The sequence below is a fragment of the Leptodactylus fuscus genome, chromosome 7 (genome assembly GCF_031893055.1).
Source record: "Leptodactylus fuscus isolate aLepFus1 chromosome 7, aLepFus1.hap2, whole genome shotgun sequence".
NCBI lineage: Eukaryota > Metazoa > Chordata > Amphibia > Anura > Leptodactylidae > Leptodactylus > Leptodactylus fuscus.
The window spans coordinates 7,207,289-7,235,275 of record NC_134271.1 but is presented as its reverse complement, the minus strand read 5'-3'; the positions used below and the strand labels follow the sequence as shown (position 1 = coordinate 7,235,275).

The following is a 27,987-nucleotide window of genomic DNA, read 5'->3' as shown; positions in this document are numbered from 1 at the left end:
AGTCTCAGCCTCCCTCTCCTCTGAATGCCTGCCCATTATATGGGGGAGGGTCTGCAGCCGGCCTCATTCTTCCCCCCTTGTGCTTGATTTGCAGAGCCCCAGACATGCTGAGGTGAGAGAGGCTGCAGAGCTCCGTCCTCCTGGTCCCCGGCCTGACTCCTCCATCTGCCCCTCTGGATGCATGCATGCCCCGGCCCTGCCTCCTCTGCAGCATCCCCTGCCCGTCTGGATCCCGGGCTTGCTGTGTCTTCACCTGGCCATGTCTGTGTTGCAGCAGCTCTGGCAGCAGAGGGATATCCTCATCACTTTTGTGCTGCCCCTCCTGCTCCTGCCCCTGCCTCTGGTAGCACAGAGCAAGGTAAAGGGCTATGGGGGGAGGGGGGAATGTATGGAAATGTATAGGCCCCCTGAGCTGATATTGGGGAAAGTTGTGGTGGGGGAGGGTGGACTGCGAGCTCTTGGGGTCAGCCTATTGTGTCTATATAGTAATATATCTCTATGTATCGATTGTGTTCTATGGCGTTTACTATGTTATTTCTTGCAGGAAGGGGGGGGGGGGGTGGTATTATAGAGACAGTTGTACCCCATAGTACTGTCTATGCCCCCTCCATCATGGCACCCACCTGCAGCGCCTTAGTTTTAGAGAAGTTTGTTGAATTTGGGGTGACTATAAGGCCCGGCTGCCATAGTAAGCAATTGTGGTGTCAGTAAAGTGGCAGAGCTCTACGTAAATATGGTGTTGGGTATTGCAGTAGAATTGTACGGATATATCTATGGGGCCGGGTTTTCAATAGTTTGGACTGTGTGCTTAAACTTTTGGCAAGTCTGATGTCTTATATATGGGGGGAATTTATTAAGACTGGTGTAAGAAGGTGCCCAAGTGTCAGGAGACGCCCCTGAATTATTAAGGGATCTGGTCCTGGACGCGCGCCTGTCTGCCAGAATGGAAACCGATCTCAGTGCAGAACTGATATAAACTGACAATTGCTGGGCCGACCTCTGGTCTTCACCCCGCTCCGGCCAATGTGGCCCATTATTGAGTTGGCTGGTGTGTGACCCATTATAGCCCATGGGCTCATAAATAGGGGTACCCCTATAATAGTTACTGCAGGTGTCCCCCTCAGTGCGGCCATGTATTATAGGGTCACCCCAGTCATTGTAGGAGAAATTTGTGTATACCTGAGCATCAGGTGGTCGCTATTTAAGGCTCTTGTATATATTAAAGTTGTCCTCGCCTGACCTGGTTAGCTCATGTGTATATGGGGGGGGGGGGGACCAATGGCTTTACCCCCAGTAGAGGTCATGTGTACAGGAGTGGTCCTTGATTAAACCATTTTTGGTAAGGTTGGAGAAAACCCCTACTCGCCTGTACCCAATGCTCTGGTGGTCTAGGGTCTTGCTTTGGTAGAAGTTCCTGCTGTGTGTGACTGCTGAGGCCAATCAGCGACCTAAGAAACTGACTTGAGACGTCGCAGGTGATGTCTGTGAGCGATATCTTGGTTCCTTGCCTTAGGTTGCTGGTTGGCCTCAGTGATTGTGTGGTGGGGACTGGACTGTGTTTGGAGATAATGGATCACCAGGGACAGGCGAGTATGACCTTCCCCACCCTCCTTGCCAAAATGGGTAATCCTGGACAACCCCTTTAAGTTACAGAAGAGATGTATAGCAGCAGCTTGGTACCTTCTCCCATTGAAAACATGTGTGTATATGGCGGAATCAGGAGGACTGGTGGACCTGCTGGAGGTCTATGAGCCCCATCAGAAAAGTGGCTGTCCTGATAGTAAATCCTCCTTGTGACCTCATATGGGATCTCTCCATAGGGCAAAAAGTTTTGCATAGTCTTATTCTCATCACAAACTTCTATATGCTTATCCATGACAATAAGGCCGCAGTTTACAAGTGTACACTGAACTCTTCTGAAGATGCCTAGCAACGTTCAAGAAGTACAAGAAAAGTCAGGTTGTCTCCTTTGATGGCCCGAGCGTCCATTACAATTTGGGATTGTATAGAGTGGTCACGAGCACCGAAACTCGAGAGGACCAGGGTAATATGACACGAGACTTGTACACGTTGTCCTAAAAAAAACTCTCGCTGTGTATATTATACACAAAACATAAAAAAAAGAAACCTTAAACATTTATGTATCTCTTATGTTTCTTTATATTTGTGTCTAGGTCTATACATTGTATCTTTTACACTTTTGTGTGTCCATCATACAATTCCGCGCCATTGTGTCTACGTCTGACATTGATTTAGTTATTGATCGCTGAGACTTATCTGGTTAACCAGTCAGTGATTCCTAACCCAAGTCCTCCTCTACCCCTGCAGGTCACTATTTGGGATCTTTCCCGTAAGCAGTAATGTCTGACGTCGTATTTAGGTGTAACCTTATTTTAGACTACAAAGACTCGCTGTCCTCAGGAGCTTGAAAGTCCCTTCTAAATCTTTCCAGTCAAGCGAGACTGGTGAGGAGTTTTTGGTTTCTGGAATTTCCGAGCAGCAAGGGTTACTTGAGGGGGTGTCCGGAGGACGCAGTGTCTGCAACTAGCCAAACTGCAAATAACCTTATAACAAAAAATACAACCTGTCGGAGTTTGGTGAACACTCAAGTTGAGAAACTCCAACATAAGAGACCTCCATAGGAACTACTGGGAATTTCCATTTCTGTAAGTTCTTGCCTCAGGCAAAATGACTGATAGTGATGACCCTGCACCCCCGCCCAGCCTGGACTTAAGCCTCATGCACACTAAGCAATTCACTTCTATGGCCGCACATCTGATCCTATATTATCACAGGGCTCTGAGGTCCTATTCCTGTCCATTATGGGGCTGCAGGAGGCACACAGATGTTATCTATATGGCAAGTAAGCAGTGTAGCTCTTGGCACTGGGGTTGTCCCGGAGCTGCTGATCTGTGGGGGTTCAGACCTTAACAGTGTTTTTGACACAAGTTTCCGCAAAGGCTGAAAACGCTAATGCCTATGTGTGGCCGAAGACCCCTTGCATATGACCGTGGTGTGGGTCCGTGTGCTCTCCATGTTTATCTCAGATAGCACGCTGACCCATTATACGGGCCAAGAGTCCAGGCCGCAAAACTCAGCACAGGTCCTAGTCCTGTCTGCTTCTGTGGTCATGCTTCCATGGCTCCCATTTATTGAATGAACGGGCCGTAGAAACACAGGCGTAACACAGGTGACCTGTTCAATCATGGCCGGCGGTCGTGTGTAATCGGCCTAAGGCTAGAATTGCACATTTTAAGTAAAACCAGAAGTGGAACTTCTTGTAAGGAGAAGTAGAACAGTTTTCTTTGTACTTCTCTCTTCCTCTTGCTTGAGAAATTCCAGCTCAACGCTGAGATAACACGACTGAGTTTGTAGCTGATTTTTGAGACACGTTTTGCCCAAGGTCAACGGCAAATTGTGACTGTAACCTGCTGGGAAAAAAGCGTCCAGTGTGACTTTTGCAGCTGATTCAATCACTGACTCCCGCACGTTGCAGGAAAATCCCTGTAACGGACTCTGCGATTTCCAAAACCGTCGCAGCATCTTGGTTATACCTACAGAAATGCCGGCGGTTTTCCTATAGGTATAATTGAAGCAGAAAGTCCACAGTGTACAGATCAGGAGACTCCATTCACTTCCCGCTGACTCTGACTTGTATGGCCAGTTTTAGGATCGTCCTGTATCGCTTGCATTAGGGTAAGTTCACACCTGGTGTTCTGGTTACAGAGTTTGTACCAATAAGGGCCAGAAACTATAGTAACTCCTCTGTGTGACGTTGTAATGGCCGCTCCTCCTGTTGTCAACAACTCAAGGTCTTCACTTTTTTTTTTTTTTTTTTTTTTTATCCACCTGGGTCAGCAGATTGACGGCAAGCAGAAATCTAGAAAACCCGAGAGGAATTCATACAGAAAGTCTATTGGAGAACTTTCCCTTATACAAACCGTAACCTTGTCTCCAATATTGGGCTGAACCTGGACATTCCCTTTAATTTGTTGTGTACTTTAATTTCCTTGTACCTATTGAGGTTCCCAGCAGCGGGACCCTGTGAGCAGCTGATCTTTGAGATTTAGGCATTGTCCAAAAAAATTAGCCTTTTAAGATTATCTTTTAAGTCCAGGATTTATGTGAATGTGATCCATGGGGGTCCGACACCTGTTGGTGTTTGAAGAGCAGCACATCTTCAAGCCTCTTCCTTTGTCACATGGTACAGCATCAGCTCAGTCCCATCCAAGCACTGTGTACAGCTCTCTGCTTGGTATTCAACCAGCTGATCTGTGTAGGTCCTGGGTGTGGGACCCTTAAAGGGGTTGTCTGGGTGAAAATGGGCATTGAAGTACAGGGACAGATGAGGGTTTTTTTTTTTGTTGGACAACACCTTTAACAATCACATATTCAAGGCCAATCCTAAGAAGTGACACCAATGTGCAAGTCTCAGAAGACTCCTTTAAGTATTCAATGTACAAATGTCACATCTTGTAAAAATAAGAAGGTGAGAGTTTTGAAAATGGAGAATTTTTTCACTTCTTTCACCCCTTTCTGGCTTGCAGGGCTATGGGTGAAGCAGTAAATTACCGTATATATCGCCTTGTCACATTATACAGACAGGCCCCTGGTCTGATGCAACGTGTAAAGCTTATTTCATCCTTGCACGTATACCGTATACAGTCGCCTTGTCTGTCCAGTAACATTATATCCTGTAGGATCGTCTCCTCCCGGGCACAATGAGCGCTCTGTCCCGGGCTCTATGACCCCACTGTTCACATTTGCAGCTGAAGTGCCTACGTTCATCGCAGGAGGGCCTCAGTGCGGAGCCCTGTTAAAATTAGCACACGGAAAACATTAGAAAGCGGTGGTCTGACTTCCAGGAAGTTTGGTTACTCAGTGCTCGCATGAGACTTACAGTCTGCGCTTGCTTTCGGTGATCACTGAATCATTCATTCACTCTGATAAATGAGTCTCGTAAGAGGTTTCTTCCTAGATATTAAACCAACTTTTCCACCTTCAGCTGACTCACCGACCTGTCATTGCTGAACCGTGAAGATCTCCATTTTCTGATTATTTGCAGAATTTTAGCAAAGGTATGTAAAACAGGGCGCAGAGGCGACTACAGCGCAGTGTAGTGATCAGATCTCCGGAAACAGCGCCTTTCTTATCCACAGGCTGTGCCTGGTATGACACATTAGTGAATCAGACTTGGTTGCAATACTAGAACCTGCCTATAAACCAGAGGGGCGCTGTTTCTGGAGGAAAAATTATAATGTTGGCTTTTATTCTTAGGGCTTGAAGTGGACGTGCGGCTTGGATACTTCTCTCTTCACTGTGGAATGGCCTATACCAGGGATAGGGAAACTTCGGCCCTCCAGCTGTTGCAAAACTACAACTCCCAGCATGCACACTTGCTCTGCTGTTCTTTGAACTCCCATGAAAGTGAATGGAGCATGTTGGGAGTTGTAGTTTCACAGCAGCTGGAGAGCCAAGGTTCCCTACCCCTGGTTTAGATGAATGGGAAGTCGCGAGACGAGCCTGTAAGACACAGCTGCAATACCTACACCCACCGCTACCGTATGTACTGTTAAAGTAAACTATACTGGGAGTTGCAATGACGTGATACAGCTGATCTGTGGTGGTCCCAGATGTCCCACCATTGTAATATTGATGGCCAACGCCACTAGAAACCAGGTGACCCCTGTAATGAAGCATTCACTTGAATGGGGCTGAGCTGCAAAAAGTTCACATGACCTGAGAACACGATGCTTGCTCTCCTCTCCCTGTCACTTCAGATAACCCCATAGACTTTTGTTTGTTATAACCCCCTCCTCCATTATCAATCAGAAAGCATACGTGTCGTTTAACCTCTTGTATGCTGCACTCAATGCTGACTGCAGCACCTAAGTGGTTTAAAGACGTGCTTACAAAATACAATATATTGTAATGTAAAAAGTTATGAACAGCGGAATGCAGAGAGGGATAAAATGTTACACGTTTAAGGCTAAACTACACTAAAGGGTTAACTCCAGCGCCTTATGTACATTTAGGGTTCACAATAGCACTGGGCTCTGTTATTCGGGTCCTCCCGGGGAGCAGAATGATGGAGAACCTGCCCGCTGAGGCACTGGACCCCATAGACTCTGTGCAGGATGTGAACCCGGCCTTATGTCCCAGCAAAATTTATTTGAGCCATAAATTTAAAATCTGCAGTAAAAGTGACATTTTCGGGAGTTTTTGCAAATTTAATGTGACTTTTCAGGGGTTTAGGTCCAATTTTAGGGGCCAAATGGCTGAATGTTCATTCCCGATCCGTATGAGGGGATGTGCTGCTGCAGTGTGCAATCTGTCCGGGGATTAGGGACGGTACTGACAGTCACTCGTCTCTCTCGATATTGTTGACCGGAGCTTTATACGGACAGGAAATCTATCCATGTGAAAAGTCACTTATTCCTGGAAAGAGTCAGCACTCCGGGTAGCAGTATTATGGATCTGTATTGGCAGCACAGTAAACGTCCCACGTCACGAGCTTATCTGTCACGTTTCGGGTTCTGGTAACCACCAGTATTAGTAATACCAAAGATCAGAAGCGGCCATGCTTTTCCTGTTTTGCTTCCTTTATTGCACCGAATGTAATCCTCATTGAAACAAAGGTAAATATACAGATGACGTGAAGACGACCTGCCAGATTTCCTGTTATGTCTGCTGTATTGTATTAAGGAGCATATTCTCTTGGAACGCCCTCTGTTATTCCTCCTGGTAATGTCTAAAGCTTGAGTGTTTGCCGTTGGAGTTTCTCTGACCCTGTCCGCACTGATGGGTCAGCATCATAGTATTGGAGATACAACCTACTGACTAAGGAAATGGGAATCCTAATTTATTCAGATATTCCAGGAGGAGTAACAGAGGAACGACACAGCGCAAAAAAAAAAAAAAAGCGCTCCCACATTGTCAATACATGGGCAGTACAAGCAATTACCACAACTGGCCTTCAGCCCCTTGGGATGCTAAAACCTTTATCTTAAAGGGGTTGTACAGCCCCAAATTGAATTTTCATACTGATAACAATCAGTCTGGGATCTATCGGGGTCTGACACCCGAACCTCAAACAGATCATGTCTTCTAGCAGCCTCAGGGTTCCAGAAACTGCTAGTGGATGAGCAACACATGCTGCACTCCTCCTAGTAAAGTCATGGGAGCGGTGCTGCAGTTCACTGGAGCCACCACTATGCTTTGGGTGGGGCTGCTGAGTCGCTCTTATTACTTACATAGGAGCGGTGCTGTATATGTCGCCCGTCCACTAGCAGTTTCTAGCTAGGCTGCTAGGACCCATTCAAGAGTCAGATCCTGACCCCATAAATTTGATTTGGGGCCGGACATCCCCTTTAAGGCTGTATTGTCGTCTCCATCCGATGTTTTGTTTGCAGGCTCTGATGATTTACTAACTGGGCTGTGTAGAAAGTGGCGAACGATACTGGTGTAGGTTTGGGTTCAGGCGCAGCCATGTGCCCAAAGATTTGTAAGAGGCCTCTTAGTAATTCTGGTGCATTTGGAAATAAAGTAAAACCAGCACAAATTCCTCCCCTTTTTGCACATTGTATCACATTTGAAAGAAAATTTCCCTGCACGGGGGTGGCACGGGGTAGTAAATGGAAACCTATAGTCTTGGGGCTCATGCGACTAGTAATGGACACATTAAAGGGGTACTCCAGCTATAAACGTGTTATCTATCCAGTGTTTTGATAACTGGGGGTTCCAACCACTCGACTGGTTGGAATTGAACCTTCGTTGTCCCAAGGACTGATGACCAGGGCGCAGAGAAGTTTGCAGAGCGGTGGTCGAGCATGTGCATTGCAATATGGAAACAGTCAAACGTTGGTCAGGGCAGCAGGGCCCTTCCTTGACCGCCACTTTAGGCTGCTCCTATGGATGACCTCTCTGCTTTTGATAAAGGGTCGGTAATGTGTCTTCTTAGATCTCACCCTGACTTCCATGTTTTGCAGGAGGCAGCATGTGCTTACATCTTGCTGGTCACCGCTTCCTACTGGATTTCCGAGGCCATCCCTCTGGGTGCCGCAGCGCTGGTTCCGGCTTTTATGTTTCCCCTGTTCGGCATTATGAAATCGAGTGAGGTTAGTGACTGCTTATCCTGGACGTCCCCATGGCGGGGTACACATGTAATAAAACATACATTCACTATTCAACACTATTATTGCTGTTTTATATGTAGGTATTCTAGAAGAATGTAAAGAAATGTATCTTGTACTGAGGGCATGTTCACACACTGCAGATTTTGTTGCAAAAATTTCTGCCACTGGGGCCTGCACGTGGATTTCTGCAATAAAATCTGCTTCAAAAATACACCTTAGGACGTGTTCACATGCTGCAGAGCTCCCTCTAGTGGTGGTGGTACTTAGACAGAATTTATCATTTTTCTGGAATCTCTATATTGATGGTCTATAGATAAGATTGTGAGAGCACCCTTGCTGATCAGCCATATGAAGGGACCAGAGGACTTGGCCGAGGACGGTGTACATAGGTCTGTCTGCCTGTATACAGTCTCCCTAGTGGTGGTGCAGGGTATTGCAGTTTAGTCCTTTTTAGTCCAGCATGCGCCCCATCTTCAGTCCCAGAAACTCAAACACTGGCCCCATTGTGAACCGCAGACCCCACGGCTATGATGCACGAATGCACATCCCCCCCCCCCCCCATGGTGTACATTGTGCTGTGTGATCTGTTCCATAACTGTGTCTGTGCAGGGGATCGCAGACGTGTGTACCCCTCTCGTCCTGGCCTGGTCTCGTCCTCTTGGAGCTTATTATTTTGCTGTAGGTTTTCTTTGACGTCTTGAAGGTTACACAATCCTGGCTTTGTTGTTCTTGCAGGTGGCTTCGGAATACTTCAAAGACATCCACCTGTTGCTGTTTGGCGTTGTCTGTCTGGCGTCCTCAATCCAGAAGTGGAACTTACACAAGCGGATAGCGCTCTGGATGGTCCTGTCGGTGGGAAGTCAGCCCGGATGGTAACGCTCTATCATTTTCCTGGAGCTTAAGTGCTCTCTGCCTGCTCTGACATGTCCGTACCTAGATGACAATTAACCAACGCACACGGGAACTCTGCTCCCCACGGGTCTGATGTACCTGCGGACCAATATAGTGCGCCAGCTCTTATGTCATACATAGCATTAAAGGGGCTGCAGATAGATAGGTTACTGTCACCAGAACCAGCATATAACCCCAGCCCTGCAGATAGATAGGTTACTGTCACCAGAACCAGCATATCACCTCAGCCCTGCAGATAGATAGGTTACTGTCACCAGAACCAGCATATAACCCCAGCCCTGCAGATAGATAGGTTACTGTCACCAGACCCAGCATATCACCCCAGCCCGCAGATAGATAGGTTACTGTCACCAGAACCAGCATATCACCCCAGCCCTGCAGATAGATAGGTTACTGTCACCAGAACCAGCATATCACCCCAGCCCGCAGATAGATAGGTTACTGTCACCAGACCCAGCATATCACCCCAGCCCGCAGATAGATAGGTTACTGTCACCAGAACCAGCATATCACCCCAGCCCTGCAGATAGATAGGTTACTGTCACCAGAACCAGCATATCACCCCAGCCCGCAGATAGATAGGTTACTGTCACCAGACCCAGCATATCAGCCCAGCCCTGCAGATATAGGTTACTGACACCAGAACCAGCATATCACCCCAGCCCTGCAGATAGATAGGTTACTGACACCAGAACCAGCATATCACCCCAGCCCTGCAGATAGATAGGTTACTGTCACCAGAACCAGCATATCACCCCAGCCCGCAGATAGGTAGTTACTGTCACCAGTACCAGCATATCACCCCAGCCCTGCAGATAGGTAGTTACTGTCACCAGAACCAGCATATCACCCCAGTCCTGCAGATAGATAGGTTACTGTCACCAGAACCAGCATATCACCCCAGTCCTGCAGATAGATAGGTTACTGTCACCAGAACCACCATATCACTCCAGCCCTGCAGATAGATAGGTTACTGTCACCAGAACCAGCATATCACCCCAGCCCTGCAGATAGATAGGTTACTGTCACCAGAACCACCATATCACTCCAGCCCTGCAGATAGATAGGTTACTGTCACCAGAACCAGCATATCACCCCAGCCCTGCAGATAGATAGGTTAGGTTGTTGGGTTTTTGATGGAATCTGATATGGAGGCTCCTATTGCAGATTATGATGGAAATGCAGGGCGAAATTGAACCGTATGCTGCACTGTTTTGTCTGGTAAGATGCCAGGCCCCCTGATGGAAACCTTATACTCAATGGGGTGCAGCATTAGACCCCCCTTAAGCTAGTAATCAGGAGAACAGAGGTCTGCAAGTGCCTTGTGTATGCAGCTTTAGTGAGCATGCTTGGCCAGTCTCCATTCACCTATATGGGACTTCCAAGAGGGAATCCGGCATTGACAGTCCCATAGCAGTTTACATACGGGTTCACCCCCCTGTTCTCATGATACCTGAGCATCCTAACAGTCGGACCCCCCCCCCCAGTCAGGTCACATGTTTATCCCCTGTCCCTGAATAGGGAATAAATGTTGTTAGAGAAGAAAACCCTTTATGTATACTTTGTCTTCTCTGCAATGGAACAAATCTGATACATTTCTCTCTCTCTCCATTGTATGACTTTTGTCTTCCCCTCCACCCAGAGATAACAGACTCTATCTGCTTTAACAGCAAAACTTAGTCAGTGACATCTGTAACGGAAAGGAGATGGTTATCGTTTTTGTGAAATCCTCTGTTCTTGTACCTGCTATCTGCTCTTACCAGTAACATAACAGAAATCTGATAGCGACAGCTGTCACCTTATCATTGTGAGGCCACGTCTGCTGCAAGGAGAGGATGTAGACCCTTCCGTGTGACTACACAAATTACTAATACCTTTATAGATCTTTAATTGTGCCTCAAAATTGGCTTCCAATTCCTGCCATTGTTTTCAATGGGAGGCAGTGACGGGCACTCGTGTTAGGAATGAAGAGTCCAGTCCTGTCTGCGGGGCACAGCTGCAATTCCTTACATGGCCTATGATGGCGCTGTTTCTTCCTAATTCTGTACAACCCCTTTAAATTTCAGCTAATGCTGCCAAGTATCTACAGACTGGTAACTCGGCATTGCTGGCCTCCGCAGAACCTTCAGTGATATATAGATTTTTGCAGAGCCGCTGCAGCGTTGCACGGGATCGTGAAGGTTCCTCTCGCTTTTGATGATCTGCAGCATTTTCCTGAAATGGCCATTTAACGATTTCTCAAGAGAGAGGAAAATGAAAAGCTTTTAGAATCCGTGCGATGAGTTTTGTGTCTGTCGGCATTTAATTGCGGATCCATATGGCCTTTTCTGTAGCGATAGGAGCCAGGGCCTCACGTGGGTGTTTACCAATAACCGGGGAAGGGGGAAGTGATTTCACCCTGCAAAAGACGTCACCTGGACCCGGGTCGTGTTATAGAGTGACGTGACATTCCAGATGTGGAGACTGTGTGCACGCAACCCTACATTGTCATGGATTGTAGTGTGGAGATAAGGGGCTGCCCTGGTCTTGGCTTACATGGAGTTTAACCCCTTTATGGCTCTACTTTTAGGCATTTTCACACCATGTTTTTGCATTGTTTACCGCATGCACCAAGAAAGCACCTGGTGCATGCAATAAAGGGATCCTTAGACCTGATGGAGGGGCAGCTATAATCGAGATTTGATATTAGTTTCGAATAGCCCCTCAATATTCGACTATTCGAACGAATATTGAACCCCATTATAGTCTATGGGGAAAAATGTTCGTTTCAGGGGATCCCACTCTTCGACTCAGGAGAGTCACCAAGTCCACTATGGCACCCCAGGAAATGATGCCAACACCCTGGAATGGAACTGGGACAGCAGGGAAAGCATGCCTGGGGGCATCTAGCATGCCCAAGTACCTGTATTACGTCGGGATCCCTGTCAGCTTGCGATATGCAGGAGCAGGCTTTTTCCCATAGGAATGCATTGACCAGCGTTGATTGGCCGAATGCCATACAGAGTACAGCATTCGGCCAATCAACGCTGGTTCTGCTGGAGGAGGTGGAGTCTAAGATCGGACCACAGTAGTCTCCATTGTGGTCCGATCTCAGATGTAGCAGTGTTGAGCGAACAGATATAGCAGAGCTGAGTGTGCACTGAGCTCTGCTACACCCGAGATGCATCTTAGTAGTTTCAGGAGTGTGGAAGGAGCAGATTTGATGGATGTTCTTGAGTTGTAGACGGCAGGAAGTGTTGAGGATTTGAATGTGTCACTTGAAGGATAGGTCAGAGTCCAGTTTGGGGAGAGTTGCTAAATAGCAGGACCCTCCTCAGGATGATCTGGTCTGAAGTTATCCTGTATGGTCTATGGGGGCATGTGGACATCAATAAGGAAAGGGGGAGCGTAATGATGCGTATACCCCTGTTCATAGGATGAGGGATAAGTGTGAGGTCACTGGAGAGTCCTTTAAAGGAGTTGTCCCTGCCCAAGCGATCAGGAGAGACGGAGCCCATAAGTTCTTCTCTATGCTATGTGTGAATGGAGTCCTAGCTGCAGCCGGTGCTGTATTCAGTAATATGGAGATATCTGTCCCAGTGGCCCTATAGTTTTAAAGACCACGTTGGTCATAGCCAAGCACATCATTCACATGGAGCATTCGGGGGGACTTCCGGGCCCCGTCTTGTGATTGCAGGGGGTTCCCAGTGGTCGGACTGTTAGTAATCTGACACTTTCCTTGTAGATAAGGAGTAATTGTCATTAATAGCACATCCCCTTTAAGGTCTGCCGGAACTTGCCTTTGGAAAAATGGATCTGACAGTTATGGCCAATATAAGCCATGGCCCTAGTGTGAACCGAGCCTTAGCCGTTATCGTTCTGTCCTCCATGACAGCAGGCTTCCATAGGTATGACGTCCTGTATATGGCATAGGCTGATGCACTATATACACAGCATTAAATATTGATGCTATGTACATTGTGCGCAGCTCCTGACTCCAGACCGGGGATGCAGCGACTGGCATTAGCTTGAGGCCTCCAGGCGGTTTCATCGCTCACGTACAGGAGCAGCGGCTCTCGCCACATAGTCGTAGCTTACAATTAATGTCAGGACTCAGCGCCGCAGGTCTCACTGCAGCAAAGAGCTGTCACATCCTCTCCCTATATCGTACATGGGATTGTAGCCAAGCAGATGCCACAGACTGTGTATTGTAGAGGCCTGGTAAGCGTACGGTAAAGATTGGGGTTCTGTATCAAAGCTTAAAGTGAAAGTCAATATCTTGTTTATTGGCATGTGGGGGGATTGTTTTGTTGTTACAGCACCACTCTTGTCCGGTATTGCAGCTTAGTTTTATTCATTTCAATGGGAATGAGTTGCAGTACTGGCCACATCCTGCAGTCAAGAGTGGCGCTGTTTACTCTTCTAGTCCAGGACAACTTCTTTTCATTTTATTTAATCACAGTTTACTGTATTTTCTCCAACTAAAGTCCCCAATTCTTGTCTGTACTTCAGGCTTTTACTGGGATTCATGAGCTGCACCTCCCTGTTGTCCATGTGGTTAAGCAATACATCTACAGCTGCCATGGTGATGCCAATTGTGGATGCTGTTCTGTGCCAGCTCAACAGCGCCACCCCCGAGGAGAAAGCCTTAACCAACACTAGTCCAAGCCCCCCGCCTAACAATGAAGGTAACAATCTGCTTTATATGTGAATATCTTATATAGCAGTCAGTACCCCGTGTATAGCAATCTAATAAGACCTATATATGGTTAATCCCACCTCAGAGGGACCTGGTAGGTGGCAGATTATCAAATATTCTGATATCTATCTATCTATCTATATGAAAGAGGAGAGAACCCGGTGACCGATCATACAATGTAGAACACAGACACTGGATACGTCATTGTAACTTGTCAAAACTCTAAACATTTTTTTGTCCGATCAATTGTCCATTGGATCGTTCATGTAACTTGGACCATCGAGGTGTCAGAAGGGAAAACCACACGGTTGGTTTGTCCACAGTGACAACAGATCCACCAAATTCAGCAGAAAGAATTTTACTGTAAATTCTTAGTTTGCATTTTTAAGCAGAGGCGTGACCTAGAGCAATATTGTTCTTTGGCTCCACCCCCGAGTCTCCTGACTATCCTGTAATACATTGAGCGATATATTTGATTTCTTTGTTTGCCTAATGGATTCTTGTTCTTGTCACTTACAGACAATACAAAGATTGATCTGGCATCTTTTCCTGAAAGGTAAGCAGGCTGTGCTGTTCTCTGAAAGCGTTTCGCTCAAGGAATTGTCTATCATTATCTAAAATACAGCGCTGTGCAAGAATTTAGGCTGGTGTGGAAGAAATGCTGTAGGGGTAAGAAAGCTTCCAGAAATTGAAGGGTTAATAGCTTATTTTTGTCAAAGAGAAATGTAAATACCATCAAAATTTGGGGTGACCTTTGCCCTTTGGAGGAGGAGTCCTGGAAGTGGTGATCTGTCCCCCCACAGATATAGCTCTGATCTCATCATCATTCAGTCTGTCTGGGATGGCATAAAGAGAGAGACAGATTGGAACAAGATGATCTGGGCTTGGTTCTCCAAGATGGCGGCGGGAACAACCTCCCTGCCCAGTTCTGCCCAAAACTGTCTGCAAGTACCGAGAAGAACTAATGGAAGGCGAAGGGCAAAGGTCACACCGAATATTGATGGGATTTACATTTCTCCTTCATTCACTTTATTTTGTTAATTAATTGAAATGAAAAAAAAAATTAACCCTTCTATTGCTGAAATCTTTCCTTCTCCAGCAGCATTTTTTCACACCTGCCTAAAACTTTTTCTTGGCATATTATTGATATGTAACTGATGGAGGATGTTGCTGTTAAGATCTGTTCTCTGGTGTGAACATACCCTAACCTGTCCCTACACATAAGGTAATGATCAATTCTCCATCAGATCTTCAGTGCCAGGTTGATGTGAAAGATCAATTTGAAGCTGAATTTTTTTTCACTTGACCAAATTCTGCGGGTACAACAATGTGGGCTTGTACAAAGTAGCAAATTTGGCCTTTTATGCCACTTAATTGCACATACAGCTAAAACTTACAACCCTATGGCTCCAGTTTTAGAATCCTGCATTAGGCTTAAATTTCCAATTTGTGCAGACTTTTATATGCTGTCTATGGAGAGCTGTAGATGAGTTGGGGCCCGATCTCCGTTTTGCAGGTTTCCGTTTTCTGTCGGCAGAAGACGGAAAGCCAGCGTTCAGTGTGTGCCGGTGAGCGTCTTCTGGTCTCTGCGGCGAAACCTTTTTTTTTTTTTTTTTTTTTCTAAAAAAATGGTTTTGCCGCGGAGACCAGAAGACTCTTACGGGTGGACACTTTGCAAACCCATTCAAATGAATGGCTGCCGGTTTCCATCTCCTGTCCAGTTTCTTGGGCAGGAAACGGAAACCTGCAAAATGGAGTGCTGGTGTGAACCCGCCCGAAGTCACCTTCTTAAGGGCCCATGCACGCGACCCAGTGTACATCCGGGGTTGGAGGCAGTTTATCACACAATGCAGTCAGATGAAATCCTTAATCCCCCATAGACATGAATGTATAATAGAACGCACTCCGAGTGTCATCCAACTGCATTCCGTGGTTAATTTTGCTCCCAGCTGGGGTGCATGCTTGGTTGTGTGCCTGGATCTTTAGTTATCAATACTATATATGGGGTAATAATTGTCCATCTATATTCAGTCCGTCTTTGACCTCTGTTCTGCATTATGCACCCTGCAGAGGCACATTATGGCGGCACCTATAGCACAACCCTGCAGAGACCCTATATGACCCTGTACAGGCTCCGCCCACCTTTGTGCTCAGACCTGACCACTACCCAGTGTTTTACTTGCCTGAAAATATTTCCCTTTCCTTTTTGCCATGAAATCTACAGATACAATTGAAGCAGAACAAGAATCACTGTACCTGTAATTTCTTCAGCTGTAATTCTATGCTGGCGAGGAGGGGGGAGCGGGAACATCCGCTAGGAAAATGATCTTGACATTTGAGTTTCCATTTTTTTTTTCCTCTCCTTTTGTTTCAGCAATAATATTTTGGATAATGGAAACGCGAACACGGAAGAAAATGAGGTTTGTAGGATCTCTGCGTCCCGGCCCCCGTTCCTCCTGATTTATTTCTCATGTTTCCCCTGCGAGGGTCCTGTAACCTCATCAGTGCAGAAGTTGCCGGCTGCTTTTACGTTTTTCTCATCTGTCTATTTGGATATTAAAATACAGGCCCGGCCTGATGAGGTTTTTTTCGGGTTCCCGGGTCTATCATTTGTGCCTTTGCATCTAATATTATAAGCTGTTGCTAGATTCCAGAATTTGCAGATTACTGAAAAATGTGCAAAGGTTTCTGCTGTAACTTTTTTTTTTTTTTTTGCATGTGTGTTGGAATAGTCACATCTGTACAATATTTCCAGAATTTAGATGCTGAAACTTTAGCTTAGTGGTTCTTTAGGCCTTTTGCACACAGGTAAATGGAGGCCGTAAAATCCAGACTTGGTCAGAAGACTCGGACTACAAGTATCATTGTTGTCTGTGATGTTGGGAGTTGCTGTCCCTTATGGGGCATTGGAGGCAGAGGGTCTTTAAATCTCTATAATGCAAGGAGCCCTGGTCTCAGGCCTTGATTCAGTCTTCAAATTGCAACATATGTACGGTCTGTAAAATCCAGACTGTATTTGCCTGTGGGCATAGGGCTTAAAGGTTCAGCCATATGCATTGCAAATCCAGGGAACAATTCACATGTGTTGCATGCAGATTTTGCAGAGAATCTGCCATGGGTTTCCCCAGGAACAACATTTCAGGGGTGCTGAGGAGCCTCATGTTACCCATAGGGATGTCCCTCCCTATTTTAAGGAGGTCAGTACTATAAACTATACTGTATAGTTGGAGGGCCTTGTACTGATTTATCATTGGTGTCCAGGATTGCCATGTTATGCCTCTGGAGTTCACCTTGTGAATTGCCAGGGGTAAATCTACAGTAGAGGTTGCCAAAAAAAAAAAAAAAAAAATTCTGCCCCCCCCCCCAAAATTTGTAGCATATCCCCCATAGGAGACGAAATCCTTAAAGGGCGCCTCTTGCTTCTTTTGACTTGTCTGTTGCAGTAAATACTTGTATTCCTCATAAGAACTGTTTTTTTCTTGTCTTGAAGTTTGCCATATGCCATTCCTCTGTTATTCCTCCTGGAAGTGTATGGCTTAGTAGCACCAGGTAACAGAGGATACAATCTATGTACATTGAAATAATGAATGGATATTTTTTTTTTCTCTGCAGGAGGAGGCAGCCTTTGAAAGTCGGAGATATTCCAAACAGGTAACTTGTAATATAATTGGTAATTCAATTAAACAGGAGCTGGATGACCCCTCTTAGGATTGTATGGCTGTAGGATCCCTGTTACCACCCCTGACCAGTGGCGTAACTACCACCATAGCAGCGGTAGCAGCTGCCACAGGGCCCGGGACATTGGGGGCCCGGTGACAGCTGCTACCGCTGCTATCATTATTCTCGGAGGTCTTTTCGGACCCCCGAGTATAATGATCGGGGCCCCCTGTTGGTGGAATACTTTCCACCAACAGGGAGCCCCGAAGCTGCAGCAACGGCTGAGACACAGGAGCTGCAGCTCTGGCTCCTGTCAGCGCTTCAGGACGCTCTCCCTCTCTCCCCCCTCCCTTTCTCTGCTGTCCTCTGCCCACCAATGAGAGGAGGAGGCGGGGCTTATCCCTGCCGAGCTCCTGCCGTCTGCACTGGAGGAAGAAAGGAAGAAGGAAAATGAAACTAAAGCTACACAGGTACGTACTGGGGTTACTTATTAATGTCAGGCATTTGGGGTGATTACTTGTGTTTTAGTAACTCCATGTGCCTCATATTAATAGCAGTTAACCCCATCATCTCCCTCACATTAACCCCTGTTTGCCTCACCATAAGAGTTACTGATATGTGAGACATATGGGGGTAATAATAATGAAGATACTTTATTATTACCTCCATGTCTCTCACATATCAGTAACTCTTATGGTGAGGCTTACAGGGGTTAATGTGAGGGAGATGACGGGGTTAACTGCTATTAATATGAGGCACATGGAGTTACTAAATTGTAATGCACAGGGCCAGATTTTTTATCCACAATTTGTCCTGGTATAGCGGTCAGCGGGTGACGTGACAGTATTTAGTCCTGTAGGGGCCACTAAGGGACATAATACTGTGTGCAGTGGCCACTATTGGGTATAATACTGTGTGCAGTGGCCACTATTGGGTATAATACTGTGTGCAGGGGCCACTATTGGGTATAATACTGTGTGCAGGGGCCACTATGGGACATAATACTGTGTGCAGGGGCCACTATGGGGCATAATACTGTGTGCAGGGGCCACTATGGGACATAATACTGTGTGCAGGGGCCACTATGGAACATAATACTGTGTGCAGGGGCCACTATGGAACATAATAGAGCGCGCAGGAATGCATAGGAGGGACTCGGTCGAGATCTTCGGTGTCGGGGGGGGCCCCATGTCAAAAGTTTGCCACGGGGCCCCGCCATTCCTAGTTACGCCACTGCCCCTGACACTTCTGTTCCTGACACCAGTGCTTCTGTAGTAATGTGCTAGTTTGCACTTGGTCGGGGTTTCTATTTGCTCAGTATTTCCATAGACGAGTCTCTCCTCCCTTACGTTCTGCCAGGCGGGTTTGACCACCCAGTGTTAAGTCAGATTTTCCCGATGACACCCTTCTAACACTTCCTAATGTGTGGCACTGAGAGGACTGACCTCAGGGACCTCTTGTTGTGTTACGTGTCCTGAAATTCCTTCCATTGTCACCAGAGGATAGTAAGATTTTGTGATCTTCTACGCTTGTCTGCACAGCACAGATGTCTCCCAAATGCCACGAGGAGTTGGCACATCTGGTCATAGCTGAGAGATTAGAGGGGCACTCTGTGGTCACACAGGATCTGCTGTCATTTAATAATAATGTTGCACCATGTGGCGTGTAGATACTGATACTATTATGTCATATACGACCACATATTTGCAAACAAATGTACTAAGCTAAATCTTGCGATATACACAATTTTTTTTTTTTTTTTTTTTTTATTTTCTGCATGGTGTCATCATAGACCAAGTCTGGGCGTTTCTACAGGACTAAACGTGATCACATGATGTGCAAAGCTTTCTCGCTGGGCATTGCATATTCTTCCACCATTGGAGGGATGGCCACACTTACAGGCACCTCCACAAATCTCATCTTTATTGAACAGTTTGAAACGTGAGTAATATTTTATATCAACTTATTTCATATACATAATAGCAGTGATGTGTTTTTACTAACTCTCCTCCCCAATCCCCACCTCTCCCAGTTGCCGCTTCCTGTTCCCCTTGACACACAGGATATGATCACTTGGCCGAAGGAATGACCTGCCTCTGCCTGTGATTGGCTGAGCAGTCACTTCCTGTGTGTCAAGAGGGGGAGGAGCGGAGACCAGCAGGGCAGCCCTGGGAATGGGAGCAGCAGGGGATCGGTGAGGTGAGGATAGATGGAGTTCAGAACTATCTAAAAAAAACTATTAGCTCCTGGTCTAAAAGGGGTGCCAACTGGAGATAAATGATGTCACCAGCTGTCCATTCACTTGCACTTTGCGGATGTGAAATAACAGGGGGCAGTATGGAGCATGACAGATTATAGCCTTATAGACCAAGCCTAAACTTAGTTATCTGAAGTCACAGCACTAGTACTGAGTGTTACGTTCAGTCTTAGAACCTGCACACTTATTACTTTCGTCTCTTACCTAATATCTCTGTATCTCTCTGCAGGCGATATCCCGGATGTCAGTTTGTAAATTTCGGATCCTGGATTGCATTCTCTTTTCCCATTGCCTTTGTCATCTTAATATTTTCCTGGATGTGGATTAATTGGCTTTTCTTGGGTTTTAGGTAAATATTAAAATTCTGTAATGTAAAGGATGCAAATAAGAGCCTGGAATCCTTTCCAGCTATGGCTTAGAGGGCGAGGGCTTGGCTCTATACTTGTCTCTGCCAAAAAGCACCCTGAGCTGGATTGTGCTGTGCAACAGGTTCAGCCCGGCATCACAGCGGAGCCTGGACTCCGATATAAGTCAGTCAGGGGACTTTGGTGTTCATCATGTGACAGATCTGCACAACTACTGAGCATTTCCCTGGAATATGATATCCAGTATCTCGGGGTAATCCTGGCGGATTACACACCACACAATGATGACCAGTGTATTACACAGTCTATTCCTCTCGTGTCCGGCGTCGTAAAGTCTATTGTGTTCTGTTAGTTTAGTTACCTGAACCTCAGTTATGTTTCTGGTTTCACAGTATAAAATGCCAGAGAAAAGCAGTGATCAGCAGCAAGACCTGGTGCTAAATCCATGTAGTGCAGCAGCCACTTGTGTAGTCTAAAACCAAATACCCAAGACAGGGCATGTTGGGGTTTATGGTTCCACAGGTCCTGCAATCTATAGGTCACCTGACATCACTGTGTTCACATATAGACACAAGATATTTTTTGCATGTAAGCAATGTGATTTGAATGGAGCCTTGGCGGTCCACACATGTTTCAGTAGAATCCTTAGTACTAGCCAGTTATGTAATGTGTACAGGGGCCTGCATAGGACAAAAACAGATATCTATGAAAACGAGGCAGCTATTCACAAGGGGAAACACAAAGTTTTGGATTTAGGTGACCCTAATCCAATTGAATTGATAAGTTGGGTTCTGATGACACCATATAAGGTCTATGCAATCTTTACATCAGATCGAAGCTTGATGGGCCTGTTGTTGGTCATGGGAGAAGTAAGGAATCTGCCTGATGGGTCATGAACATGACAGAAGTAACAACCCTTCTCCATGAAGCCTGTAAAAAGGCTTGACATGATGAAGGTGTGAACGGTGCCTTATTTGAAATAAATCTCTTCATTCTACCTCACATTTATGTTGCAGCCTAAAAGAAATGCAATGCTGGCGGAAATCCAAGTCTCCAAGTGATGAAGATTCAAGAAAAATTTTACGGCAAGAATATGAAAAATTGGGGCCCTTGAGGTAATTCCCTTTATTTGTATTTGAATTCATTGGATGAGGTCAATGTCCGGCTTGTCACTTTATGGCTCCAAAGACGTACGGATAGGGAATGTAGTCTGTGAACCCTATATAGTACCCTATATGGGACAGTGACTACAGAATATGATGGCGCTATACAAGTAACCGTAATAAATAACGGTTTACCGTGGATACTTATTAAAGAGCACTTGGTCCAGGTTCTGCAGCTGTGACCACTAGGGGGAGTTTGCGGAATTTTATGTAATTCAGTATATAAGCCGTGTATTGCCTTTAGGTATCCTGTATGGTGCCTCTTACGCCTCGTTCACACTGGCGTCACTCATGGAGGACCAGAAGTCACATACAGAGCTCAACAGACCCCATTAACGATTATGGGATCAATCAGGGCTCTGCTTTTTAAAACTGAAATCACCTGCAACTTTTTTTTTTTTTTTTGTCTGGTGATTTTGTAGACTCACTGCAATGGAGTCTCCCAACACAGATGTGAACGTAGCCTTAAGGCTAAGGCCCCACGGGTCGTAATTGCAGCGCTAAAGTGCTGCGGAAAGAACCGTGGCGTGAACGCATTGTGGTTCTTTCCGCAGCGCTTTTAAGAGAAAGTTCAGAGTTTTCCTCTGTGGACTTTCTCTTTAACATTATATCTACGGGAAAGCCGCTGGTGTTTCCCATAGATATAATTGACATGCTGCGATTTGCAAATCGCAGCGTGTCCGCGCTGCATTCTTTTCCGCAAAATGGAGATGGGATTCGCACTTTGCCTTGCACTGTACACTGTCCCGTGGGGCCGGGCTTAAAGGGGTATTCCGAGACTTTAATGTTGATGACCCATTCTTAGGATAGGTCATTATTATCAGATATCGGTGCACTGGAACTAGCACAGCGCCATACACTGTAAAATGGCTGGTAAAGGTACTGCAAGCTTAGTCGCAAGTGCAGCACTACACAGTGTACACAGCTATGCTACATCTAGTGAGCCATGGCTTCTTGAAGCAGTTGATCGGTGGGGGCACTGGGTGTTGGGCTTGCACCGATCTGATATTGATGAGCCATCCTTAGAACAGGTCAGAAGTTTTAGAGAATGTAGGGAATAATATTTTGGAATAGCAGAGAAGGGGCCACGTTACAATGTAACCTCATGTTTCTATCTTGCAGTTACCAGGAGGTGGTGACTCTCACAATCTTCTTGCTCATGGCCTTGTCCTGGTTCACACGGGACCCTGGATTTATCCCAGGTTGGGATTCACTGTTTGGACTGTGAGTTGTGCTAGGTGGATATAATTATTATATGTATATTTTATTATGTTACTGCTGTATTTACGGTGACAAAGTGTCAGTTCTTCCAAAACCAATGGAATGAACTTTTCTGACTCTCTCCACCCGCCAAACGTTCACCCCTGAGAGGTCCCCACACATTACTCAGTCTGTCCTGCTAATATCTGCATGTTCTCTGGACCTGTCACCTTTATATAGGACTGGACTTCGCTATGTGCTTTTCGTTGATTTGTTGAACCTTCCAATTGTGGCAGGACTGGCCGACCATCTAATGTGTATGGGGCCCCCCCGAGCGTAGATGTGCCTGACCCTTTTGTGATCTGTAAGATAACCTGTCATTAGAGGTTTCTGGCAGCCAATATTTCCCTCTTCCCATTCAGGGCACATGCACCCTCAGCCAAGCCGAGCATGTTCTCCTCTATCTAATGTGTCCACTCTATGTACAGGACTATAATATTCTGATCTGCCAATAATGACTACATGAAAATGCTCATTTAGCAATGAGTTGAATGTGACATGTGAATAGACCCATTCATTGCCACTGACTGACACTAAATCCTAAAGCCTGGCCATACAAGTTACTTGTATATGTGTGTGTGTGGGCCTCACCCATGTCTGCTAACTGCTTTCTCCCCTCTCACAAGTCAGAAAACATGCTCTGCTTTTCTAGGCCAAGTGTGCATGTATATGGGTTAGCCGGGCAGGATGGCGGCTACGTGATGTGTATAGCCAGCATAAGCCAATGTAAAGGTGGCCCATCTACTCCTTAGAGGCATCCCCTGCCCCAACTGTTCATTTTGCTGGGGATTACAGGCATCCATTGGAGATGTAGTGCTCCTGGGCAGCCATTGAGATGGCAGATCACCTGAGTGCACAACCATAGTATGAACCTAGCGATACCCCTGTTATATAGGTCACGTTTGTAGATTCGGTAAAAAAACAACAACTTTGTTCTGCAAATGAAGGAGTTGGTGCACTGGGGGCGGGCACTGCTACTATCTTCTCCTTGTGCCACCCTGTGCAGCGAGAACTGCTCTGCCCACTGTAATGACATCATCAATCCTACTTGATCGGCGCTCCCAGGGCTGAAGGCCCGCCCCCAGTGCACTTACTGTCTCATTTGCATAAGACTTCAGAGTTGTTTTTCTCTACATCTACATAACACAGTATATATTATTTGCCCCTGTGATGTGCTCATGTACACAATGGTTGCGGATGAATATTCCTGCAGTAGATTATATACTTCATGTAAGGATTCACGGTATATCCACCAAATGGATCATAAATGTCTGAAAAGAGCAGATCAGAAGAGCGGAGCACTCCCTTAAGGATTCATGACATTTCTGCAGCCTGTACCATAAGTGTCTGGAAAGAGCAGATGACATTTTGCCTACTCTATGTATCTGACCCCGGTGACCTCCGCTCACTGATTTGTGTTCTCCATTGAACCCTATGGAGACTGCAAGTCGATAAACACAGGTAGATTGTGGATTCTATAATGTGTCGTTTTTGTCTATTTTCTATATGTTTACGTTGGTTCTCTTTGCCCGGACAGGAAGGGTTACAAGTCGGACGCTACCTCAGCTATTCTCTTTGGCTTTTTATTATTTATTATACCTGGAAGGAAGCCCAGCTGGTGGTGCTGCAGATCTAAGGGTGAGCTCTTTATATAGCCCTTATATCATATATGATTCATTGCCCTGTATACCGCTGTGTCCTCCACATAAGCTGCAATTTATGTCCTATGGAGCAATGTATACAAATATAGCTCAGGCTGGATGCTGGATTCCCGCTACAGGAGAACTGTGTGTGGCAGAAGCCCTGGTGTTAAAGGGGCAGTACAACAGCGGCAAGGGATGGGGATTTTTTTAGGACACTGTGTGAGACTGTCAGTGTTTTCTCTGACCAATGCTATTTGTGGTCGGTGCCTTGGACAGACATGCAACTGACCTATTGAAGCAAATTGCAGGGTGTAGGGAAAAATTTGGAAGGTGTCTTGGTGTGTATGTATATGGATTCCTATTATAATCTCTATACACATATCTAGATCTGATTAAAGGGTTCTCTGGGTTATAGATATTGGCAACATATCCTGAGCATAGATCATAAATATCAGATTAGAAGGGGTCCCATGAGCTTTCCTTTTAGCTTGGCTCCTATTCTTTAGCTTACCCTTGCTAAGCTCCGCTACATTTAGTTACTAAGACTCCTTTTAACTCTACTATGTCTTGTAAGGTAACGCTCTAAAGTCTTCTCTGCACACTTAGTGATCATTTAATGTAACTATTTCTGTTCCAATAACTTTACCATATTGTCTCCATTCCAGAGAAGCCCAGGGCGTCGTCAGTGTCAGAATCCACGCCAATGATCACATGGAAGGAGTTTGAGGAATGTATACCGTGGCACATCGTGGTGTTGGTTGGAGGCGGCTTTGCTTTGGCGAAGGGCTGTGAAGTGAGTGATGTGTAGATGATCCTGGTGTGAAATGACACTGGCCATAGCAGATAGGTTGTACAAGTGATCGCTTCTGATGACTGTTTCCTTTTTGTAGGTGTCTGGCCTGTCCGTATGGGTTGGGAAGAAGTTGGAACCATTGAGCAGTTTGCCCGTCTGGGTCATTGTCCTGATCGTTTGTTTGTTGGTGACTTCCGTGACGGAGGTGGCGAGTAACCCAGCCACCATCACCATATTCCAGCCCATCTTGTCTTCAATGGTAAGAACATTCTTTAATAAATAGTTTCTGTAGACTTGCGTTAGGTTCACACTAATGTTGTATATCCTTTGTTCAGGTCCATATTCTGGTGGAATAAAAAAAAATCTGTGTAAATTTAAGATATAAGGTTCTTAATGCAAATATGACTTGGTTTCAACCCCCTACTATTTTTCTTTCTTTGTGAAAGGCTGAAGGAATTGGAGTCAATCCACTTCTGGTTATCATCCCAGCTACAATAAGTGCCTCATGTGCGTTCCTTTTGCCTGTCGCCAACCCTCCGAACGCCATTGTATTTTCCTATGGTCACCTGACTGTGCCGGACATGGTGAGTAGATTCTTAGCAGTTGTCTCCCCCTAGTGGCTGAAATAGAGAATTTTCTTTCTTTCCAAGATTTCCACTGTTAATAATTAGAGATGAGCGAGTAGTATTCAAAATACTTGTACTCGTTCGGATACTACGCCTATTTGCAGTAAAGATTCAATTCAGAACCAGCATTGATTGGCCGAATGCTATACAGTGTACAGTATTCTGCCAATCAACGCTGGTTCTGCCGGAGGCTCGTCTGTGACGAGGCAGAGTCTAAGATCGAACAACAATGGAGACTGCTGTTGTCCGATCTTAGACTCCGCCTCCTCACAGACGAGCCTCTGGCAGAACCAGCGATGATTGGCCAAATGCTGTACACTGCATAGCATTCGGCCAATCGACTCCGGTCAATTCATTCCTATGAGAAAGTCAGCTCCCGCATAACCGCAAGCTGCCAGCTCTCCCGACTAGCAAGGACGAGCCTTCTGCAGAACCAATGTTGATTGGCCGAATGCCGTACACTGTATAGCATTCGGCCAATCCATGCTGGTTCTGCAGGACGAGTAAGGGCCGGTTCACATTAGCGCTTGCCTCCTGTCCGGAAGGAGTCTGCAGGAGGACCTCCTCCCCCCCGAACGAAATATCAGCGCAACTGTTAAACTGTTTAGCTGCGGTTAAAGCGCTCAGACCCCATAGACTATAATCGGGTCCGTGCACTTTAACTGCACTTCGCTACTCCTAAACACTCTCCTCCTGCTATTCATGGACTTGGTGACTCTCCTTTAGTCGAATAGTGGTTTCCCCTGAAACAAGCACTTTTTCCCATAGACTAGAATGGGATGTGATATTCGATCGAGTAGTCGACAAACGAATATCGGATCTCAAATATTTCACTACTCGCTCATCACTACTAATAATATATTAATGACCAAACCTATCCTAGGAATAAGATTGGTTATCCGTATTGGACCAGTGGGGGTCAGACACCCTGACAACACCGCCGGTGATCTGATTGAAGCTGCGGCCTCTTCACCCAGCACTAGACTGTACATTGTAGCTCAGCTGTGCCTGGTATTGAAACTCGGTCACATTCTCATTCAATGTCCTAAGGATGGGTCATCAATCTTAAGATTCCAGAAACCACTTTTTATTAATGTGTCTTGTCTTGGTTCTCCCCATCCACAGATGAAAGCAGGCCTGGGCACAAATCTGATCAGCATGATCGCCTTGTGGTTTGGACTTTACACCTGGGGCATTCCCATGTTCGATCTGAACACGTTCCCGGACTGGGCATCTCACAACACATCAACAATTGCAACGCCTTGACCCGACTTTTTACGTCTACATTTCTCACGTGAAGATGACGGATTGTGATTGACTTCTAGGCATGAACATAAGCAATCTGAGTTCTCCAAACCTTCTCAGTCTGAGTATTATCTACTAGCTTTGGCACGGTGGGAATTGGCTGAAGACCTGGAGGACGCAGGTTGCCCCGGATTTAGTAAACACAGTAAAGCATTATAAACGGATTAGACGGAGGGTTTAGAAAGCATCACTAGAATATTAATGAACCTTTCAGCATTTACAAAGACACGTTGGCTGTGATGGCGATCCTTGTGATACAGCCTGGCACTAAGGGACAGCACCTTCATTCCAAAAACACACATGACATGACCCCTTGCTTTATAACCAGTTTTGGAGCCGCCCCTACTTCCAGGATTTCCTTACATAAGTGACCCCCTACTCTGTTCCACTGGTTTGAAACCTGAGTATATGAGGTTTCACCTTTGCCCAAAATGTATAGAAACACTAATGAAAACTAACATAGCGGCATCTTGCAAATTTTTGAGTTTTTGGATCTTTTTGACTATACCAATCCTGTTTTAGTTTTCTTAAAAGGAATTTGTCAGCAGTTCTAACCTCTTAAGGCTGCTGATAACACTAGATAACCAAGGAGAAAAGCAATTTCCAGGCTATATCCATTGATCTATCTTTAGGATAAGTCATGAACATCAGTAGTGGTCCGGCACCAAGGCCACCCATGGATTAGCTGTTTAAAGTGGCAGGAGCGCAACAAGTCATGTGATATCGTGTTCGATTTACAGCTCAGTCCCATTCAAGTGAATGGAACTGAGCTCAGATACCAAGCACAACTTCTATACAATATATGGTTCTGTGCTTGGTTTTGTCTGAAGAAGCGGCAGCGCTCACCTGAATCTTTAAACAGCTTTGTCCCAGGTGTCGGAGCCCTGCACAGCCTATCCTACAGATATCATTAATTGGTAAGCCCAGAAAACCCCTTTAAACATACCTCAGTTGATAGTCTTGCGTCACCCAGAAATATGACTTTTAATTCCTCTTTGAGCTGCAATTGCAGTTGTCGTAGGGGCGGTGCCTTCTTGTGCGGTGTCCTGGCCTTCCTGCATTGAGTGCCCTCTTGGGTGCTGCTGTAGTATCCAACCAGGAGACCATTAGAGTTGTCACGCCAAGGGAAGGAGTTGGGGGAGTGTTAAATGCAGCGAGCCTGATACACAAGGACCGCTGCATGACTCTTGTGA

The 27,987-nt window shown here is 45.9% G+C and overlaps 1 protein-coding gene across 1 annotated transcript; it reads left to right on the top strand.

Moving 5' to 3' along the window:
- The first annotated feature begins 18 nt into the window (after window positions 1–18).
- On the top strand, window positions 19–27,254 carry LOC142212815 (solute carrier family 13 member 1-like). Its single transcript, XM_075280869.1, has 16 exons — window positions 19–358; window positions 7,989–8,117; window positions 8,871–9,007; window positions 13,539–13,714; window positions 14,245–14,281; window positions 16,100–16,145; window positions 17,338–17,376; window positions 19,175–19,323; window positions 19,869–19,988; window positions 21,021–21,119; window positions 22,290–22,391; window positions 23,965–24,065; window positions 24,736–24,863; window positions 24,961–25,122; window positions 25,310–25,447; window positions 26,615–27,254. Exons 1-16 carry the CDS (start codon window positions 182–184, stop codon window positions 26,753–26,755), a joined length of 1,881 nt encoding a protein of 626 aa, XP_075136970.1. The 5' UTR covers window positions 19–181; the 3' UTR covers window positions 26,756–27,254.
- The last annotated feature ends 733 nt before the right edge of the window (window positions 27,255–27,987 follow it).

Bases quoted from the DNA above. Each gene is read 5' to 3' on its own strand.
- LOC142212815 (XM_075280869.1), top strand. From the start codon at position 182: ATGCATGCCCCGGCCCTGCCTCCTCTGCAGCATCCCCTGCCCGTCTGG. The intron at 16,146-17,337 runs GTTTGTAGGATC...TTTTCTCTGCAG, and splicing joins CGAACACGGAAGAAAATGAG to GAGGAGGCAGCCTTTGAAAG. The intron at 21,120-22,289 runs GTAATTCCCTTT...TCTATCTTGCAG, and splicing joins GAAAAATTGGGGCCCTTGAG to TTACCAGGAGGTGGTGACTC.